General features: G+C 38.7%; 1 protein-coding gene across 9 annotated transcripts in view; it reads left to right on the forward strand.

The window, feature by feature from the left end:
• Enpp2 (ectonucleotide pyrophosphatase/phosphodiesterase 2) overlaps positions 1 to 9,038 on the forward strand; it is a 109,013-nt gene extending 99,975 nt beyond the window's left edge. For all 9 annotated transcript variants that reach the window (XM_071602162.1, XM_071602167.1, XM_071602163.1 and 6 more), the window contains 3 exons: positions 1,785 to 1,917; positions 3,950 to 4,106; positions 8,431 to 9,038. In XM_071602162.1, coding sequence (XP_071458263.1) covers positions 1,785 to 1,917; positions 3,950 to 4,106; positions 8,431 to 8,601 — 461 coding nt within the window. In that variant the 3' untranslated portion in view covers positions 8,602 to 9,038. The remainder of the gene's footprint in view (positions 1 to 1,784; positions 1,918 to 3,949; positions 4,107 to 8,430) is intronic.
• Positions 9,039 to 22,515: the final 13,477 nt, after the last annotated feature.

Raw genomic sequence — 22,515 nt, forward strand, 5'->3', positions numbered from 1 at the left:
GCATAGCTTCTTTTAATTGCCATGAATTGGGATTTCCCTATTCTTCATTGATGTAATTTGGACCAAACAGAAATAAAGGAAACACACGGTACCACCCTGAGGCTGGTGTGGCAAGGCCTTTGACAGAGGGCTTGCTGTTCTTCACTAGGGGGATGGTTTTTTTCTCATGCCACATTTCTGTGGGTTTGGCCTTTTGACTGTTCCCATTGTTATTTCTTCTCTCTCTTTCACTCTCTCGTTCTCGCTCTTTTGGCTTAAGTTAACATTGAACCTTTCCTCTTACTGTCCTCCTTCTTTCTTTGGTACAAATAATTATCCAAGGTTTTTGGCTCTTTTGGGCTGCTCTGCTATTTTTATTCAGAGTAGAGAGTCAGAAGATAGAAAGAGCAGTGGAAGCCCTATGGGAAAGATGGCCAAGTGCTTTTTAATAAGGACAGGAAAGAAGTGGTAGCATCCTGAACCTCTAATCCTCATGTAAAATAGTGGTGAGTTGGACCTAATATTAGGGAAACAACTCATTGCTTGCCTTTCCTGCTCCTGCTAGTCTCTTCTCTTATCTGCCTTCCATTCCACTCCTCCCCTGTTCCTTTGGTTGACCATAATGTAAACTGGAATTAGAATGGACAAGGGAGTCCCATGCAGGGGGTGACACTGGAAGTGAGAAATGAGTAATAGAAGCGAAACCAGACAAAAAGAGACCATGGAATGAATTTTCCAGGCAAAGGAATGAGCAAAAGCAAAAGCTTAGGCTTGAACAAACTTGATAAGGTTGGGGGACAGGAAGAAAGCCTTGCACCCAGGGGAGGATAGGGGTTGGAAGTAGAATCACAGGTGTAGGCAGGGCTGTGGATGCGAATTGGGTTTGGATTTTTATTGTTACAATGAAAAATCTTCTTCAGTGTTAGAAATGGGTGAGGGGATTGATTGATTCTGATTTGTGGTGTAAAAGGATCCATATGGTTACTATCAAGAAGTAAGAGTTTTGCACAGGGAGCCCAGGAAGTAGTCTTCTGTGGTAGTTCATTTCACACGGCATGGAAACTTAGATCAAGATGGAAGCAATGAATAGGGTGACAGGTGGTCTGATTTAGGGTGACTGGGATGCATTTTTGAGACAGCTTTGAGAGCATTTGCTCATAGGAGTGAGGAGAGAAGTCAGGGATGCCTCCTAGAATTTGTCCTGAACAAATTCTCTGGGTGAGAGTGCCATTAACTGTGATGGAGAAGACAAGGGGCAGAGCAGGATTGGAAGGAAAATCAAGAATTCTCTTTGGGTAATGTTTTGTTTGATATGATGATTAGATATTCAAGTGGATTATGAGAAGGATGGTTGGATAACTTGCTCGGGCTCCGTGGAAAGGTCGGAGCTAAGGACAAACTCGTGAGCTAGCTATGCTTTCTTTTCAATCACCCAGAAAGACCACACTTCTACTTTTGTACATACTGCAAAGTTAGTATGTGCACACACTACCTGGCACATTCTACCTCCATCTTTTTGTCTCACCTACTAATCCATCCTTCAGATTTCAGCTCAATAACTTTTTCTGGGAACCCTTCCCTGACTTAATTAAATCCTACCATTATCTCATAGCTCCATATCTTTTCTTTGGATGCTTTATAAATGAAACACAGAGATAATGGTTTAGCATAGATTCCTCTCACGAACCACAACAGTACTATTGTTTCTTGGCTTGTGACATTTGGCTTGTAGAATGCATCCTAGAGAGAATTTGGCCAGAGCAAGGAGTTTTGTTTAAGAAGATTTGATTTTTGTTTTTGCACAGGGGTCTGGAATTATTTCCAAAGGGTATTGGTGAAGAAATATGCCTCAGAAAGAAATGGAGTAAATGTGATAAGTGGACCAATATTTGACTATGACTTTGATGGCTTACATGACACAGAAGACAAAATCAAACAGTAAGCTTTTCGTTTTCATTCAGTATGGGATGTTTAAGTTCCAAGATATCAGCCAAGGTTATTTTTCAAATATTCATGTACTAGAGAAGAGTCAATACCCCTAAGTCTCTTCTTTCATTGAACCTCTTTTTGAATTCTTCAGTTCTTTTGAACCTTTGATTAAATGTGGCATTGGTGGTTCAAAGGAAAATTTTCATTTTGTGTGAAATAAATGCAGTTTTCTATTCCATGAAAGAAAAATATATCAAATATTTAAAAAATTATCATTGGTTCTTCTATGTAACAACTCTTCAATGGAAAGATCATAATATTCACTTTCCTCCATTATTTTGAGAGACTTCTGGAAGCTTTTATACTTTCTGAGTCATTATATATCATTAGGAAATTGCAAGAATTTTGGTTGAATCTAATTTTCTCTATCCCTCTCTTTGATGCTATTGGGGATAAATTAAATGTTGATTTCATAAGGAACTCAAGAGTTTAGGGGAGGAGGCAAAAAGACACAGAGATGACAACTTCAGAATGAGTTATCATTTAATTTTATACCCCCAGGAAACAATAAGGGAGCAGCATGGCATGTAAGACATACGTAATTTTGTATTACAGATTTTTAGGGAATAAAATGCTATTTTAAAGTAACAGAGAACTATTAAAATAGAAATCATCTTACTCCTTTTCCAGTCATTTATGAGAGAAATTTCATCTTAGTTATACACTTATTTTATTGATGATCATTGTTTTATATATATATATACTTTATAATAATATTAATGCATACATAGTTTATGAGTATTAGTAAATACAGTATGTATATAATATATGTATGTATATATTTATATACATATACATATTGTTTTTAAAAAATTTTTACTTATTTTATTTATTGCTGTTAGAGTCTGTAAACAAGTCAAAATAACACCTGGCATTTTGCCAGGGGAATGTTAGAGTCTGTAAACAAGTCTGGATGGCGCCTGGCAAAATGCCAGAGGGAGTGGTTTGTGAAGTAACACCAGCGAGCCATTAAGTGTGGAGATTTCTTATTGGTTGACTGATGTATCTAGTTTATGCTAATTAGATAAGCTGTGTGGAATGTATAAATACTGCTCCTGTCCTGCAATAAACGGCTTCCACTCCTGCTGTATCAATCTACACAAGTTGTTCGTCACCCCCCGGTTATTTTGCTGCAGCCGGACTGCGGCAATTGCTATTTATTTTATTTATTTATATGCAGTGCTGAGAATCGAACCCAGTGCCTCACACATGCTAGGCAAGTGCTCTACCACTGAGCCACAACCCCAGCACAAAATACATAGTTTTTAGCCAATATTAAGTTTTTAGTTCAATTATAATTTTGATATTTTGAAAATGATTAAAATTAAGATACTGTAAAAACAGGTAAGAAATTGTAAGTTTCTGCACTTTGCTGTATTGGAAATGATTTTTTATACCTCTAGACTCATCCCTAGCACTTGGTCCTTAATGCTTTCTTTGGTAAATGAATTCTGCGTACCAAGACAGGGTCTCATTGCAGCTTGAAAGGGCTATTATTTCCCTAAATCCAGTGTCTCATGACTTTGGTCCATTTTCTACAACTCTATGAGAGTTACCTTCCTAAAATGTGGGTGTAGTAATGACGCTCTACCATAAACACCTTTAATGGAAAATTATTTCCTAAACAGTAGTATCCGAACACCACATCGTGGCTGACAACTCACTGTAATTTGTCTTTTGTTAGCTCTCCAGACTTTCATTTCTACAAATTGGATCTATTTGCCATTTCCTGCCTCCAACTCTTGGATCAGACCATTTTCTTTACTTGGAATATCTTTCTCCTTCTGCAGATGGAAGGAGAAGATGCCAGGCAGACATTATTTTCAGAGCTATAGAAGTGGGCCAGTGCTAAGAAGCGAAAAAATAACTCAATTGAGTGGGAATTAATGAGAATTAATGAGTGACTTCAGCAAAAACCTTTGGTCACCATTTAAAAAAGAAAGCTTCTATATCTAAATTTTATATCACCTTCCTGTTTCAGGTATGTGGAAGGCAGTTCCATTCCTGTTCCAACTCACTACTACAGTATCATCACCAGCTGCCTGGATTTCACTCAGCCAGCCGACAAGTGCGATGGCCCCCTCTCTGTATCCTCATTCATCCTTCCTCATAGACCAGACAATGATGAGAGCTGTAATGTGAGTTCAAGGACAGAGTCCTTCAGGATTTGCTTTCATAATTAATTTTTGTTTTATAATTTATACTATCATTGAACTAGAACACACTTATTGCAAAGCATTTGGATTATCCAACAAAGTGAAAAAAAGGAAGGACCCAGGTAGAATATTATTTAACACATAGAGGCTTGGTGTTCTAATGGATTTTTATTTTTCTGTGTGTGTCTGTGTGTGAGTGGGTACATTTAGCAAACCCTGGCAGGAAGACAGGAGCCTTGCTATCTCCTGATCCTGCACTAATTCAGCACAAGGGGAAAATCATCTAATCTCTTTAGATGTCTTTAATGTAATACAAAGTCCCTGCTACAAGTAATAGTCTCTGCATTTGTTTCACTTGGTAGAAGAAGCAGGGAAGTAATCTGCAGAAGAGAATGTTAGTAAACAAATCATATTCAAATCCCTAAATTGTATAAGATATTCAATATAAGATATAAATGTCCTGGATCCTACTCCAGTGAATCTCCTGTGAATCTCTCCCTTTATAATACTGTGTTAGACATAATCACTACTCTCAGGCAGCCAAGAGATTAAAAAAAATGCTTTCCTTTTTTTTTTTACGGTGCTGGGGATTGAACCCAGGGGCATTTTGCCACTGAGCTACATCCTTAACCCTTTTTTTTCTAGCTTTTTACTTTATAAATAGAGTCTCACCAAATTGCTAAGGTTGGCTTTGAATTTGTGATTCTGCTATTTCAGCCTCCTGAGTTGCTAGGATTACAGGTGTGTGCCAACATGCCTGGCTAAGTCATTGCCATACTAAAAGACAACAGAGATTATCAGCTTCATGGGTAATGCAGTTCTTGGGCTATGGCTTCAATTATGGTTGAAAGTTGGAGCTATGAATATTCAAAGCAAAACAAAGGATGCAGGAAAACATACATATTTGAAATGCTGTGTAGAAATCGAGTTAAGCTTGTCTAGGATATTGTGATTATGGCCAATAGTGGGAGATAAGATTTTAAAAGTTGCTTAGAAACAAATTAAAAATATTGTAATAGTAGTAATAGTAATAATAGTCTTAGTAACAGTTCTAGTAGTTTTTACCATTTATTGAGTACATATTGTGATCCAGGTACTGTGCAGGTCTTCTACATGTATTATTTCTAATCATCAAATCACCCTATGAGGCATCTCTCTCTCTCCATATATGTATGCTTACATAGACACACACACACACACACACACACACGCCTTTTTATCAGCTGCTGAGGAACCTATAGATAATAAAGGAAACATGCTGCCTGGTGACTTAGTAGGAGGGCAGAATGTATAGAAACCTGTTTTCTTTTCCATTTACCAGATTTCTGTGTTAGAACCTGGGCACTTGGGAGCTTTTCTTTCTGCACAGTCATTAGATCAACCAAGAAAAATGTCTGATCAGAAGAGCAACATTTAGGCTTTATGGAGGTGAACTTGAATTGGAGGAGGCTGGGCATGGTGTTCACAGGGAGAGATTCACAGGAGTGAGGTAGCAAACCTTAAACTGGAGTAGGATCCAGGACATTTAAAAAGAACAGTGGAAAGCACTAATAGTATACCTGAAGGATCAGTGGGGCTCTCTGCATGATCGGATGGGCGGTGGAGAAGTGAGGCAACTGCACTGAGAGGTGAGATATCACAGACTTCACAGTTGACCTTTATTTTGATTGTTCAAAACCATAAGAGTAGCTAATGGAGTAATGGGGGATGTAATGCCTCCGTGCAACATTACAATACTTTCTTTGAGCTTCAGTTTTACTAAGAACTTCTTGGGAAGTAAAAGTTTTGCAAAAAAACAAAAACACATACTGTGGAGTGAAATCAAAGTTGTCTTGCATTTTTTTTTTTTAGATAAAGATTGCAAAGACATTTCATACATAGAGTTGGGCATTTAAGGTGTATATATAAAGTTCTTGAAAATACATGTTCAAGTTCTAATGTCATTAGGGGAGTTGGGTGAAGGGAGAGTTTGAAAAGCACTGTTTCAGACTAAGTGGAAGGGATAGTTCTCTAGTTCATCCACTTTTTCTATCTGGAAAGTGTAATTCAATACTGTCCCCACAGGTTTTCCTCTGCCTACTGGTTGCTGACCTGCAGAGTTTAGAGGTCTTTTTTTTTTTTCTTGTAGAGTTCATAGCCACTATGCTTCTTACTAAAGAATCCTCTGTCCACAGAGAAACCTGTCCATGCTTTGAAGATTATTTCAAAGCCCCAGCTTGAATTCACAAATCTGCTTAGGGGAAAGTCAGAGAGAAAAGGCAGGTGAAGAAAAAATACCCATAGCACAAAGACAGGAGGCAAGTTCATGGACTGTGCTATTGTTTGCTTTAATAATCTGTTATTTACTTTTAAAGTTTCTCCTTTCCTACTCTGACCTCGGTGCATGGACTTTTATTTAAATTTATTAGTTTTTCATCTTGCACGACATTCTTCATGTGCAGCGCAGCCTGGTTTTCCTACTGACAAATTAGAGACCAGATTTTAGCATGTGAAAACCAGCAGAGAATGCTCTTCCAAAGAAAATGGCAAATCACTTCCCAGGAAAGAAGTTGCAAAAGACATATTTTTTTTTTCCCTTGAATTCTTATAATCCCAGTTTGCCATGATTTAAATTAGGAGAACCCTTTCACCTCTGTCCACATATTCAAATAATTGCATTTACAAAGGGAAAGCAGGACTGACTTACCATTGAAAAATTGAACCAATGAGATAAATATGAAAAGTCTCCCAAAGCACAACCTCATACTTACTCTGCTCACTCTGAGGGGGTCCTGACCCATCTGAGACCTCCTACTTCGTTAATTATATGGTCACACTGAGGATTGGTCAGTACCGTTGTGGGTAGAGTTATATTTAGGTCTTTCCTGTGAGTCGTAGAGATCTTGGTTAGGTTGGCTAGGAGGGTGGGGCAGGGAAGGCTAAAATCCTTACTTCTCCAGGCTGTAAAGCAATTTCTTCCCATTTCTTAATTTTCCTGGGATGGCTAGGCATCAGTTTCCTGATCCTACCCTGTCATGCTACTTATTTAGTCCTGGCACAAGTTTCTGTAGCTCCCTGTCCAGGTCTGTGTGGGTTGGAGCTTTCTGAGAAAATCTTTGCAGGTTCTCAGGCTCTGGTGGATAGTTCACTGAGACCACTGGTGGTCAAGAGTTGGATGAGGGGAAATCTGAACATTTTCAACCCTGGGACATGCAGCCACACTTCAACTTCTAGAAAGACTCTTTTGGGGGAAGGTCATTTCAGTCCCAAGGGAATTAGGAGATGAGAGCACTTATAAAGCCCTCCTGTCCCAATTCTACTGATGAAGGCAAACTCTTGGAATTGACAGGGCTTTCAGACCTTGTTCTTTCCCCCAATTGCCTCCAAAATAAAAGAGTATGTTTTTGAAAAGCAAAGTACTGCTTCACCTGAATTACCTTTTGGTTTTAAGTTAGACTTGAGATAAATTGTTTGATGTGGGACATCTGACTGTCTTTCATCTGGAATTTGAGACAGCAAGGCAGTTTTTGGCAAGTAGCTGAGACAGAAAGAGATTTCCTTTCCTTCATGATGTTTCTTTACCTTATTTCCCCCTCTTTCTCCCTCTCCTTTTTTTTCTACTTCCCAGGGAGCTGCTGAAGTAAGTGTATTAACCTTTGAGTTGATAAAGAAATGTGGTCTTAAAGTCAAGCATCATGACCAAGTTCACACAGCCAGGAAGTGGCAGTACCACATTTGTAGCTCAGGCCTCTCAAGCCCCAAAGTGCCAAGTGCATCAACTGAGCTGTGTCAAGTTGAATTCACTATTCAAATATCAACTAGTTGCAGTCTAATAGATGATGTAGTTGATATAGTGGCTTCTTTTGAACAATCTAAGAATGCAAACACACACAATTTTGTGCATTGGGTACCAGCTCTGCATTTTCCTTTGGAAGCAGGAGAGTATTCAGATTACCTGTGCGCTGCAGTCAGCATTGCATTTTTCAGCCGGGAAAAGAACCAAATTATTGAATTCTCCAGAGTCTATGGTTTTCCTAATTTTGATTTACATTCTGAGAACCTATTGAGAAGAGTGCCTCTCATACCGCATGTCTCATTTATTTGGTACAGCTAATTGCTGTTGAAAATGTTTACAGCCAAGGCCAGGTATTTGTGGTGCATTACCAACAGGAATGCTGCCGAGTGACAGGAAGGTCAAGAAGGAGTGACATGCTTTAGTGCTGTGTGCAGGAGTGTGTAGAGGTCATTTGTGGACTTGGAGTAGAATGACCCTTTAGAGAACCACCTCTGGAACATTCTGACTCTGATTGCTTTATTTCCATTACAGAGCTCAGAGGATGAGTCAAAATGGGTAGAAGAACTCATAAAGATGCACACAGCTCGAGTGCGGGACATTGAACATCTCACCAGTTTGGATTTCTTCCGAAAGACCAGCCGCAGCTACCCTGAAATTCTGACACTTAAGACATACCTGCATACATATGAGAGCGAGATTTAACTTCCTGATCATCTGCAGTACAGCCTTATCAACTGGTGTATATTTTTATATTGTGTTTATATTTATTAATTTGAAACCAGGACATTTAAAAAACTTAGTATTTTAATCCTGTACCAAATCTGACATATTAAGTGTGAATGACTCCACTGTTTTTCTCTAATGCTTGATTTAGGTAGTCTTGTGTTCCGAGTAGAGCTTGTAATAAATACTGCAGCTTGAGTTTTTAGTGGAAGCTTCTAAATGGTGCTGCAGATTTGATATTTGCATTGAGGAAATATTAATTTTCCGATGCATAGTTGCCACATTTAGTCCTGTACTGTATCAAAATTCTGATTTTGTAAAGTTACATTCATTTGCTGTTAACTATGACAGACATATTTAAGCCTTATAGACCAATCTTAAATATAATAAATCACACATTCAGTTTTTTTTCCTCATTTTGTTTGGCCTTTATTTTACTAATAAATTAGAGGGCTTGCTTCAGGTATACTCATGCATATAAGGAACACATTTCTCGTGCTGGGCCCTCTTCCTAGTTGTTCCCTTGGTATGTAAATACAGGGGTTGGATGAGATGGTTGAGGTACATATCTGTGAGAAATCAGAAGAGCAGAGGGAAAAGGAAGAGAGAATACCTGAATACCCCGTCCAAAGCTACCTTTTAAAAAAATATTCTGAACATTGGAAGAATTGTCTTTTTTATCAAGTTGGTTCAAAACTCAAAGAATTAGACTCAGTTGAAATTGCATTTATATTCTGTGCAAGGTTTCAACCTAAGAACCATAGTAGATATAAAAAGAAACAAAACAGTGAGTTGAAATATAGATATGAGCATGTAACTACCCAAAGTGGAGAATGCTAAATGCCAAGTGAACAGTGTAACAATACAATATGACAGAGAGGCTGAATAGTATGTAGGGTGATTTTAGAAGGACATAATTTTGGCTTTAAATAATAACTGATGTATGGAGTGAGGAAGACGTTCAAAAATTTTCAGTCTTTTTGACTATCATGGAGAACGATTATAGTTTTCGTATCAGTGTTGTCACTAATATATTAGGGTTGTTACTTTTCTAACAGTTGCTCATCTCCCTTTAGGAAGAAAAAAGAAGAGTATATTGTTTATTTTCAATATGTTAATTTTTATAATTGCTCCTTTTTATGATAAATGAAAGGAGTTTTTAATTTCTATAAATTTTCCTTTAAAATATGTTAATTTAAGAAGGAAGACATTGCGTAAATAAAAAAATCATGACATCAAAAGTAGGAAGATGGTACTGGGAATATGTGAATGCTTGTGAAGGTGGTGAGAGAAAAACTGATGTTTGAGAAACATAGCTCTAGCAATAGATTGGAAGAAGTGGTCATAGTATTACTAATGATAGCAACATTTATTTAGTACCCACTGTAGTCTAGGAATATCTTTGGCACTCAATAAGCCTTGTCTCTAATCAGGAAAAAATGGGAAGCTCAGGGAAGATTTTTTTTTTTTTTTAAGAGAGAGAGAGAGAGAGAGAGAGAGAGAGAGAGAGAATTTTTTTAATATTTATTTTTTAGTTTTTCGGCGGACACAACATTTTTGTTTGTATTTGGTGCTGAGGATCGAACCCGGGCTGCACGCATGCCAGGCGAGCGTGCTACCGCTTGAGCCACATCCCCAGCCCCAGGGAAGATTTTATAAAGGGAAAAATGGGCATGTGGATGAGGAAGAATGTTTCAATTGGATTTTGGAGTTTGGGGTAGGGTTAAAGAAAGGTAAAAAAGACTTGGAATATGGTTCATTATCCATTCAGTATTCAACAGTGATTTATCCAGTATCTACTATATGTCAGTGCCTATAAAACAGGTGAATAAAATAAATATTTCCTGACCTGATGCTGGTTACTCTTTAATGAAAGAAAAAGATCCTATTAAAACTCCAGGTTCTAGCCAGGCAGGTAGAGCACGCCCATAATCCCAGCGGCTCCAGAGGCTGAGGCAGGAAGATCTCGAGTTCAAAGCCAGCCTTAGCAAAAGCAAGGCACTCAGCAATTCAGTGAGACCCTGTCTCTAAATAAAATACAAAATAGGGCTGGGGATGTGGCTCCGTGGTTGAGTGCCCCTGAGTTCAATCGTTTGTATCCCAAACAAAACAAAACTCTAGGCTCTGAAGTTTAGTTAGCTATGTGTTGTGGAAGAGTTAAACAGGTGGAGAGTGACAAGGGGACTGAAAGGAAAGGGCCTTGTAGATGACATTGCAGCCCAGAACCAGGAGAGGAGAAGAGTTGGCCTTGAGAAGAACAGGGACAAGAAGAAAGAGCATGACCCATGAAAAGATCTCTGGATATGGAGGATGTGAAAGAAAACATGTAAGCCTAAGCGAGGTGGCAAGGTTGGTGGGGACTGGGTCAGGCCCACTGAGGCCTGGTTGGCCCTATAGAGACATTTGGATTCCATTCAAATTGCAAATGGAAAATAACTGGAAAGTCTCTAGCAAGATGTGACCGGATCTGATGTAAGACTATGGATGTGTAATAATTACATACTATTCTCTGAATATAACTCCACATAAAAATAGATAAGGGCATCCACTTACTAAATGCTAGAACAGTATAACTGTCTCCCAACAGTAGCATTGTAAGGGAGAGGGGCTTTTTAAAAAAATTTTTTTAAATAGTTGCAAGCTCCATGCCAGGCTAGATTTCCATATCACCTCAAATTGAACTCTTCCCAAAATAGGTTATACCTGAGGTTCCTGGGGGAGAACAGTTGCAAATTTAGTTGAATACTGCTGCTCTATTTCTATCCTTAGGCCAAGTGTTTCTCTCTCATAAATAAACTTAATGCCCAGAGAGAACATCAACCACTGTGTATTTCAGGTAAGTGGCTTTGCCGATAAACACGTCATTAATTGTGGGGTTATTTATTAAAGTCCCTGAATGGACAGGGACTCTATTAAATGAGGTCTAGAAGACTATTTTAAGTTGGGGTACTATTTTTTTTTTTTAAATACAGAGACCTTGGTCCATTCATGCTTTCATTGAGCAAGTTGCAAACCACCCGCGCTAGCATGGTGGTCCTGCTCTAGCGGATGGATTCAGAAACTGCCTCTCTAAAATGAGCTCATTGTAATGGGATAAACCAGGAAAGCAGCCACATGGTTTCCCAAGGGTGAAAACATTCTGAATTGTTTATAAGAGGGTTGACTTTAACAACAACAACAACAAAAATCTCTGAACAAAGGCAGTATTTGGTGCCAACTTGGTTTGCGCAACTCTTCCCAAGGGCCACAGCTCCCAGCTTCCTGTGCCCGTTATCCCTGTGGTAGTTGGGAAGCGGGTGTCTGTGGGTGGGTCCAGATGACCCCTCCTGTTTATATTTCTCTTCCTTCAACTTTCCCTTACTATCTCCCTGCTGAGTCAGGACTGGGCTGCCCTGTGGGTGGGAAGTGGTAAAGGCGATGGAAACTCTCCCATGGCTTGGAGAAGGATGGTCTGGGACAGCAGTGAACAAAACTCAGATGTTCACGTTTATGAGCTGGAGAGAAGAGCATTGCTGGAGGTCCAGCCTAGAGTGCTGGTGGTTCCTGTTTGGGCTGCATTTCTAGGAAGTGCATATCCTTGACCCCTTTGGCAAGGATGTCAAGGTCTGGCTGGAATGTAGAAGTGGACAGGATGAGCTCTGGCAGATGCTTCCCCTCCTTCTCCTCCTCCTTCTCCTCTTCCTCGTCCTCCTCCTCTTTCTCTTCCCTCTTCCTCCTCTCCTCCTTCCAGCCTTACTGAAATAAACTGACATAATCAACTGCATATATTTAAAGTACACAATTTGATAACTTTGACATACGTGTCCACCATGGAACAATTCTTACGATCATAATAGTGAGTATATCCATTCACCCAAGTGTTTCCTCACGTCCCTTAGTACTCTCTTTTATTCCTAAACCATACCACCCCTCCCACTCACCCCAGCCCTGATCTGCTTTCTGTTACTATAGCTGGCATTTTACAGAGTTTCCTACTAATGGAACAGTACAGCATGTGCTTCTTGTGTCTGGCTCTTTGACTCAGCGTAGTTATTCTGAGGCTCATTTAGTTGGAAGTCTGTATCAATAGTCCATTCCTTTCAAATTATTGAGTAGTAGTATCCCATTGTATACATATGGCATGTTTGCTTATTCATCTATTGGTGGACCTTTGAGTTATTTTCAGCTTTTAGCTATTGCAAACAAAAAAACTGTTAGGGATTTGTGTGTACAAGTCTCTCCGTGGATATACACTTTCCTTTCTCTTTGGTAAACACCTCCTGGTGGGATGGCTTGACCCTGTGGTAGGTAGGCATGTATTTACCTTCTTAAATAACTGTTAAACTGTTTCCCAAAGTGGTTGTTGTGTTTTACATTCCTACAAGTAGTGTGTGAGAGTTCCACCAATAGGTGAGTAGTGGTATTTTACTTTTTTTAATCTGCACTTCCCAGTGTTCTCATGTGATTATTTGCCATCCATATATTTTATTTAGGAAATCTCTGTTAAAATATTTTAGTCATTTAAAAATGTCAAATTATAAAAAAAAGTTGACTTATTTGTTTCCTTATGATTTTAAGAGGTATTTACATATTCTAGATTCAAATCTCTCAAATGTATCTTGTGACAACTTTTTCTCAGTCTGAGACTTGTCTATGGTATCCTTTGAAGATGAATTTTTAAAATTTTTGATGAAGTCCAATTCATTAATTTGTTCTTTAATAAATTATACATTTGGTATGTATCTAAGAAATCTTCTCCTGACTCAACATTTTTTATTTTTTCATTTTGTTCTTGAAGTTTAAACTTTAGAAGAAGTTTTACCTTTAGGTTTAGGTTTATGATTCATTTTGTATTAGATTTGTATGTGGTATAGGGTATTCAACCATTATTTTTTTCTGCATAAAAATATACAATTTTTCCAGCACTATTTTTTTTTTTAAAAGCAATTTGTTTTATCTGCTTTTTCACGTTCCCAATTCCGTAGATCAGCTATGCAGGTAGGTGTGAGTTTGCTTCTGGGCTCTTTTTCTAGTTCACTAATTTACGTGTCTATTTTTATACAAACACAGTACCATTTTAATTACTATTATTTTTTAATAATTTTAAAATTCAAACATTATCAGCCTTCCAACTTTCTTCTTCTTCTTCTTCTTCTTGTTCTTGTTCTTGTTCTTGTTCTTCTTCTTCTTTTTGGGTAATTCAGTCTATTGTAGATTCTTTGCATTTCCACGTAAATTTTAAGATCACCTTATAATTTTTAGAAAAATTACCATTGGGATTTTATTAGCTCTATCTTGAAATCATTTAGAATTGGCATGTTAATAATTATTGAGCCCCCCTGACCTATGTGCTTAGTGTCTCTCTCAACTTATATAGGCCAGCATTTGTATGTCTGAATGGTCATTATTTCACTTCTGACTTCCAAAGATATTTTCCATAGGTGAAGGATTCTCACTTGACAATTTTTTCTTTCAGTGCTTCAAATGTATGGCTTCATTGTCTTCTAGTGTGCATTATTTCTTAAGGAAACTCTGTCATTCTTATCTTTGTTCTTTTTTCTCTAGCTGCTCATAAGATATTCTTTCTGTCACAGTTTTTAGCAATGTGATTTTGAGGCTCCTTGATTTATCTTCTGCGTGTTTCTTGTGGTTGGGCTCAGTGAGTTCGTAGTTTTCATCAAACTTAGAAAATGTAAGACTATTATTTCTTTAAGTATTGTTTTGGATTTTTTGAGGGACTCAAATTACATGTATTTTTGGTGTATCGAATTCCCACTGTTTATGTTTAGGCTTTTTTTTCCTTTATGAATTTCATTCCATATTTTTATTGTTTTGTTTTCAAGTTCACTATTTTTTTCTTATAGAAAAGTCTAACCTGCTTTTAATTCTGTTTAGTATTTTTCATCTTTCATCAAACTTCATAATTTTTATTTATCAAAATTCAATTTGAAATTGGCATATTAATAATATTAATATTAGTAACATGTGGAATGTGATTATAATGTCTTAGTCTATGAAATCTAATCATCTATGTTATTTCTCGGTCCATTTTAATTGATTGAGTTTTCTTTTTTACACTGGTTGTATCTTTCTGTTATCTGGTAATTTTTTATCATGTGTCAGGCATTGCAAATCTTATGATTTTGGGTACAGGATTTCTGCATTCCTTTAACTATTCTTGAGCTTTGTTCTGTGAGGAAGTTATATTTGGAGGGAGGGAAATCTTGGAAATTTTTCTCAGGAAAACAAACTTATGTTTGCTGTTAACCCTTGTTATATATGATTACAGCTGCATTAGGTGTGGCCAGAATGACAGTCTATTTCATTCCTACTACTGAGACAAGACCTTTTGTAGTATTCTAAATGATAACCATGCCCATGTGAAATTTTTCACTGCAGCTGAATGCTTGAGAGGGCCTCTGCAGTACTCTAGAGTTCTTTCTGTGCAGTTCTCTTAACCCTGGTATTCTGTCCTGTGAAATATGCCTGTCTCGCCATCTTGAACCCTGGCTTCATCTCCTCAGTGCCAGATGACTGGGTTGTCCCTGGGCTGTCCCTCCCTGCCTAGTGGTCACAAGCCTTCCTCTCAGCAGCAATCTTGGACAACCATAGGCCATCTCATTTGTTTTCCATTTCTCATAAATCATTGTCCTTTCTTGCTTGATGCCAATGTCTTAAGTGTCATTGTGTTATATATATATATATATATATATATATATTTATATATATATATATATTTATATATATTTATTTATTTATACACACACATTATATATATATATATTTATTTATTTATTTATACACACACATTATATATATATATATATATATATATATATATATATATATATATATATATATATATATATATATATATATATTTCCAAGCTTTTTGTTGTTTCAGATGGGTGGAAAAATCTAGTTCTTCTTATGTCATCTTGATCAGAAGTGGAAATGTTGTTCTTGATCTTTAAAGGCAAGAATTTACTCACTGCATATTAGGTATACTTTTTCTTTGCAAAATTGAATTTATTTGGCATTTAATAAAAGTTAATATTTAATTTAATGAGTAAGACTGAGATGAGGATACTGCAAATATAAAAATGTCTAAAATGATTTTTAACTTTAAACATTTCACAATACAGTGGGTCATGAATATATGTTAAAATACATTTATATCACAGAATGCACTTAGCAAGAAAAGAAGAATGGTTTGTTTTTGATGTGGAAATTAGCATTTACTAAGCAACTACAGTATGCCAAAGTGACCTTATACTGAAAGAATCAGTGGTCTGTTTCACTAATCACAATTCTGAGGTTCATATTGAACTACTTTGTACCTGTGAAAAATTAGTGTCGTCGATGTAGATTTAGTTGCTAAGATCACATAGGTAGAGAGCAGAAAGGCAGCAGTTCTAACTCTAAAACCCATTCTGGACAACATGCCAAGCTTCCTTGATCAGAAGAGGTATAAGAAAATGGAGTTTAAGCCAATAAGGTACATGAAGGATTAGGAAGTGTCTTTCCTGGAGAAAATTAAACCAGTTCTAGCCAACACTTGCAAAACTTGGGGTTTTAAGAGCTCACAAATGCACAGGGAATGGAATTGGAAATTAGTTTCATGTAGCATGTTCATGCTGGGTTTGGAATTGGGATGTTGGGGCCAAAAGTTAGACTGGACAGTCTGAGAACAAATAACAAAAGAATTTGCTGAAATAATATAAGTTTCATTCTGATGGCACTGGGCTACTCCCAAATATTTTAATGTTGGAGACAGATGATCAGTGTTATAACTTAGAAACTTTAAGTCTTCAAGGCCGAGCATAATTTCAGGTTTCTGGGAAAGAAATGGGCTGTCATTGGTTGTGAGGATGAAGTCCCAAACAATGTCAATAGCCTTGTGGATGGAAAAGAGGGAAAAATCTGAGAGAGAAATAGGAGATTCAATGGCAGAAAGAATGGAGGATAATTCAGAGATTTTTAATATGGACACTTAGGGAGATGATGGGGCCACTCACTGAGACTTCCAGGCAGGAACAAGTGGAAGAAGATGGGGGTAACAAGGAGATAATGAATCAGTTTTGAAAGGGCAGAATTTGAAGTATGAATAAGGCACGCTGAGAAGATGACCAGGAATCATGTAAAGGAGGAGACTGGAGCTAAGGAGGAAACTGCACACCTGGCATGTAGGTGACAGTTGATCCGATGTCTGTGGGCGACATTGCCTTGGAAAGCATATGGAGTGAGGGAACCCATGCTGGAGAAAGTACACCAGCATCTCAGGGCAGAAGCAAGGAGACAAGCTCTCCTAGGCAGGGTAAAAGCTGAACCTTTGTAGCGCTGTGCCCTTCAGCTCGTTTAAATTTTTTCACCCTTAAAGGGATGATAATACTCATTTCTCAGAGATGGCATCATAATTAAGAGAGGAGACTTCTTTGAAACGTAAGTTGGTCAGTCTTCTGTAACTTTATTTCCACTTCCCACCAAAGAAGGCGTATTCTTTTAGAATGATTTCCTGGCTTTGGAAATCATTCCACTCCCTACTCCACTCCCCTATCCTCAGAGTGGAGTAGGAGTGGGAAGTGGGAACAATCTGAAATAAATGGACTGCATGACTTTTGTGAAAGCTCGAATTTATTCAAGAGGCAAAAATAAATATTATTCAGAAAGCCAGAGAGAAGGGGAGATTTCCTGGGATTCAGAAATGGAGAGAAATCTGTAGATCTAAGCAGGTGGTTCATTCTGGGATATGCTGTATGATCTTTATAGCAGGGAATCCTAAACCCTGTGTCCTGGCCATGGCTTGGGGACAGAAGGCTGGCAAACATCAAGGGACTGGATGTGCTCGGTGAAGATGTGCTTCTCCCATCATTTTCCATTTACCAGATTCTGATATGACTCTTAAGGAAAATGTGGAGACCTCAGTAAAAACTGAATTAAACATCACATCAGTCATGCAAGCCGGATCTTTAGATTCTTTATTTTAAGGATATAAAGAAAGTTTTATTTCTGGTGGCATAAGATACATTCCAGCTACATTTGGAAAATGCTTTAGCACCATGTGCCCTGCTTCTACAAGTCAGATGTTCAATGAATATTAGTAAGTGAAATAGAGCCCAGAAGGGGGAGGGGAGAGGGAGGAGAAGTGGGGGGAGGGAGGGAGAGAGGGAGGGAGGGAGGGAGGGAGGGAGAGAGAGAGAGAGAGAGAGAGAGAGAGAGAGAGAGAGAGAGAGCCTGTAAATAGTCCAAAGGTAGAATCACTTTTAAAAGAATTGTTCAATGATGTCAACACTAGAGAGAAGTTAAGTCAGATAGTTTGAAAGTACCCACTGAGTTTTGCAATGGGGTGTCTTTCTTGAAAGTACATTCAATGAGGTGTTCTGAAGAGAGAATGGGAAGCTGCATTGGAGGAAGTGAGTACAGACTGCCCTTTGAAGAAATCTGAGGAGGAAATAGAGAGGTATCCTTGAAGGTGGATTTTATTTAATTTAGGATGGAAAAAAAGGCCTTATGGGCTCTTGCTAAGACTTAGAGATCCTGGAAAGGGATTTATGGGTGGAGAAATTGAATCATAAACAAATATGAAATTGAAACTAACCTGATGAATAGTCGGCTGTAATAAATTTTGCTTTCAAATTAAGGAACTAGTATAAATATCACGGGGTCAGTGTTTATTAATGCAGGATATGCATCAGACTTCATAAAATGGTGACCTGCAGGCTAGATACAGACTGCAATTTGCTTTATTGAGCTCATATATTATTACAATTGAGTTAGATATCAATATTTAACATTCAATAAATTTCATGTAAAAATCCAGCTTTTGACCTTTTTTGCAATGTTAATAGATATTTTAATTGTTTGTTGGTTATTTTTCCTGCCAACCATCAGCAGGAATCTATTTGCCTGTTTTTTAGTTCAGTCAGTAAAGGACTGGATAGTAAATATCTTAGGCTTTGTCACGTGGTCTCTAACTGCTCAGTCCTACTGTTGAAGTTTAGAAGCAACTATAAACAATAGGTAAATGAATGGGCTTTGCCATGTTCCAATAAGCTTTATCTTGGAAAAATTTGAATTTCATAAAGTATTCATGAATCAAAAAATATTGCTGTCCTTTAGGGTTTTTTCCAATCATTAAAAAAAAAAATTGACAACTCTTCTTAGTTTTTTTGGCCAGACAGAAACAGATGACCAGCTGGATGTTCTGTGGGTCACTATTTGTGTCTGCTGCTTTGGATGTTGTCGTAGTCTCCTCCTCCTCCTCCTCCTCCTCCTCCTCCTCCTCCTCCTCCTCCTCCTCCTCCTCCTCCTCCTCCTCTTTCTCCTCTCCTCCTCCTCTTCTTCTCCTTCTCCTCCTCCTCTTCTTCTTCTCCTCCTCCTCTTTTTCTTCTCCTCCTTGTTCTCCTCCTCCTCCTCCCCCTTCCTCTTCCTCCCCCTTCTTCTTCTCCTCCTCCTCTTCCTCCTTCTCCTCCTCCTCCTTCTCCTCTTCTTCCTCCTCCTCCTTCTCCTTCTCTTACTTCTCCTTCTTCTAGTAAAATAAAAGACTGGTTTGGAATTGCAGTTCAGGAGACACTGAAACCCTGACTGTGTTCCTTCTTCAAGTCTCTTTGCTCCCTCTTTTCTCCCAGGCGGCAGGCAAGTCTCCATTTTCATTTTGTGCTTTGTTTTTTTCCACACATCCTCTTTTTCATTCATGTACTTTACCATCTGTAGGCATTTGATTTTGATTCTTTTGTAGAGTGACCAGGTGTCTGAATCAGCCTGGACTAGAGGATTTTCAGGACTAAAAAGGGAAATGTCTTGGGTAAACCAGGATGAGCTGGTCACCCTGCCCAATGTTCACTTTATTTTACATTTTTATTAGTACTTCATCAAAAAAGCATCATCACTTTAATTAACTAATTTAAATCTTTCAGCTACTTCATCCTTACAGCTTTGTTTGTCATCACAGTAATAACTAGCACCAGCCTTGTCCTTGAATAACTTATCAGCTCCACCACAACAGTGGAGGGCCTTGCCCTGTTGATCATTATTCACAGAGCTTAGGTCTGTGAATAATGCAGATTTGATTGTCATTAAAACACAACTGAATGACTGGTCAACCTAAATCTCTCTTTGTCCTTTAAGATAGTTAAAATCCTTATGGATGAAAGTCCTGAGGCTGAGTGAAGACAAAATAGCAAGCCAGAGAGACCTCTATCTTACTCACAACTCTGGCTTCTGGAATGAGAGGTGCCTCTCTTCTGTGTGCTCGTGGCACCCTCTCTGGGTCATGGGAACACCCCACCTGGAGACCGGAAATTTTTTTGTACTGTTCCCCATGGTGCTAAAACTCAGTTGACCACTTGGTCAAATGAGTTCAATCTCGTTTCTTCCCCTAAACAGCTTAAATGTGTCACATGAGAACAGTCTCTGGGACTGTGTTCAAGTCTAGGTTCCACCATTACTGGTTCCTGGACATGTTTCTCACCTTGTGGTCAGCTCACTAACAAATAGTGATGGTCAGATCCACTACTCTAGATATTTGTGAGAATTAGAGATGACAAATGCCTTCTATTATGCCTGGTCCCATCAGTGGTACCCCCACTAAGCTTCTCAACAAATGTCTTTTTTTGCTTAAGTTAGTTTGAGTTGGGTTTTGACCCACAACTGAAAAAAATCCTAACTCACATAGAAGCTGGCTATGACTTCTTTTTTGCAGATTAAAGTCTATAAAACAATCAAGACTCAGAAAATACCCTATTCTCATCCATCACTTCTAGTTTGTCATAATCATCTGTTCTGTTTCAAAACTCTGGCTGCAGCTTTGAAGTTCGTGCCACATTATCACTTCCATGAATTCATCTTTTCTGTGTTCTGCCTGGTTGCAGACCTGTTCATCTATCTAGTCCCTGTAATCTTGCTAGCTTTCTCCTAAAACCTTGTTCCTAGTGAGGCCTGGACACCTTTCACGTGCTTCAGTGAGCACACACAGATGATATTAACCCAGCAACTCCATCCCATCTTATTCCTACTGAGCTTTCTCAGTTACAAGGAAAAACACCAGGATCCTGATCCTATTGGAGTCAGGGGAGAGACTTGATTCATTTTTTAAGAAGATTTTTATTGGTGCATTACAGTTGTACATAGTGGTGTGCTTTGCTGTTACATATTCCTACATGCACACAATATAACAATGTACTTTGGCTAATATCACTCCCCAGTACTTCTCCTTCCTTCCTCCCCTCTGGTCCCTTCCCTCTGCTCTACTGCTCTCCCTTTGATTTTCATGAGTTTCCTCCTGCCCCCCCCTTTCTTTTCCTTTTTCCTCTTTGGCTTCCACATATGAGAAGAAACACAAGACCCTTGACCTTCAGAGTTTGACTTATTTCACTTAACAGTGTTTTCAGGTTCCATCCATTTTCGTGCACATGACATAATTTCATTTTTCTTTATGGTTGAATAAAACTCCACTACTCCTTGGAATTTATCCTAGAGAATAAAAATCATACTATAATGATTTTATAGTAAAGCAATAATTTTTATAGTAAGCAATAACGCATACTCATGTTTATAGCAGCACAACTCAAAATAACCAAACAATGACCTGGCTCATTTCTTTTGTGAAAACGCAGGCACAGCTCATTCAGCTGAGCTAGATGAGAAAGGGCCATAGCTCCAGGGTCTTTGACTGCTAAGCTTGGTGGGTCTTTACTCATAAAGACTGGGGGAAAAAAAAAGGGAGGGCCAGGGGGAGGAGGGCCTGGTTTGCGGTATAATTTTCCTCCCTCTGGGAACTTTTCAAGTGTATTCTACAAATGTCAGGGAACCAATGACTCATCAAATAGTGGAGTGTTGGTTTTGGAAAAGCGAAAGGAAGTCACTGCTTTGGAGCTCAGCGATGGATTTGCACTAAGGTAAGATCTCATCTCACCAGAGGGTCTGAAATGTTGGCAGTAATCCCTTGCTCTTTGCCAAGGCTGGGAGAGGTGCCATGTCCCCCAGACAGTGAAGTGGAGCCTCAATTCCCTTAGGACATCAAGGAGACAACCCTTGCCTCTGTCCCACAACACTGGCAAAAGTGAGGTCGGGAGAGATCTGTTGCTTGGTTACTCAGGGCAAATAGGAGCTACAGAAGAAAAGCAGCTACAATAGACACTCTAGTCAGACTTTTCCACTCTAGTCCCTTATCTAGGCTCTGCTTACTGATTTTAGGGAGAGCAAAAGAACGATTATTGATTCAGAAACATGAGTGAGGGATCAAAGCCCAAGAGGAGGTAAGAAGATTGGAACAGGGTTCTCCAGCCACACAGTTCCTTATGTAGCACTTACCTCACATGAAGTCATAATACAGGTCACACGTGCAGCTGATGTCAATGTGGAGACAACACATTGAGGACAAGACACATACTATGACTATTCCCTTTTTTGTCCCTACAGGAATCTTGAGCAAAGACCCTAACTTACTGACCACTTCTGCATCTCCTGGAATGTCTACCACTTTCCTGCGCTGCCTTCTTTTTCCAAATGATGACAAAGTGTGTGCAGATGCTTGCCTGTGTTTGGTGCCACCATAGAGGTTTGGGAATAATCTTAGGGTCATCAGGCCTGTCCCATCTCTCCTTGGTAAAACCTGGTGGTGGAAGTGAGGGAAAAGAAGGGAGGCAGGAGTGTGGCCCCAGTTGTGGGCAGCCAGTTTTGGATTTCCTCTGCAGAACGTGACTCATCCTTGGCACCTGGTCCTCAGCTTTGAGCCTTAGTTGCAATGCTGGGCTGTGAGTAAAGGGTCCCTTGGTGTCCTGTCATACCAGTGTATAAAGAGTGAGTTTTAGTGCTGGTATTCATACCTCTTTATCTTTTTTTCTCCTTGAAAATATTATTTGCCTGATTTTTTCTCACATTGACATGGGAAAATCCTGACCTTATTTTCTATGC

Source organism: Marmota flaviventris, chromosome 15, assembly GCF_047511675.1.
Source record: "Marmota flaviventris isolate mMarFla1 chromosome 15, mMarFla1.hap1, whole genome shotgun sequence".
In the NCBI taxonomy this organism is placed as follows: domain Eukaryota; kingdom Metazoa; phylum Chordata; class Mammalia; order Rodentia; family Sciuridae; genus Marmota; species Marmota flaviventris.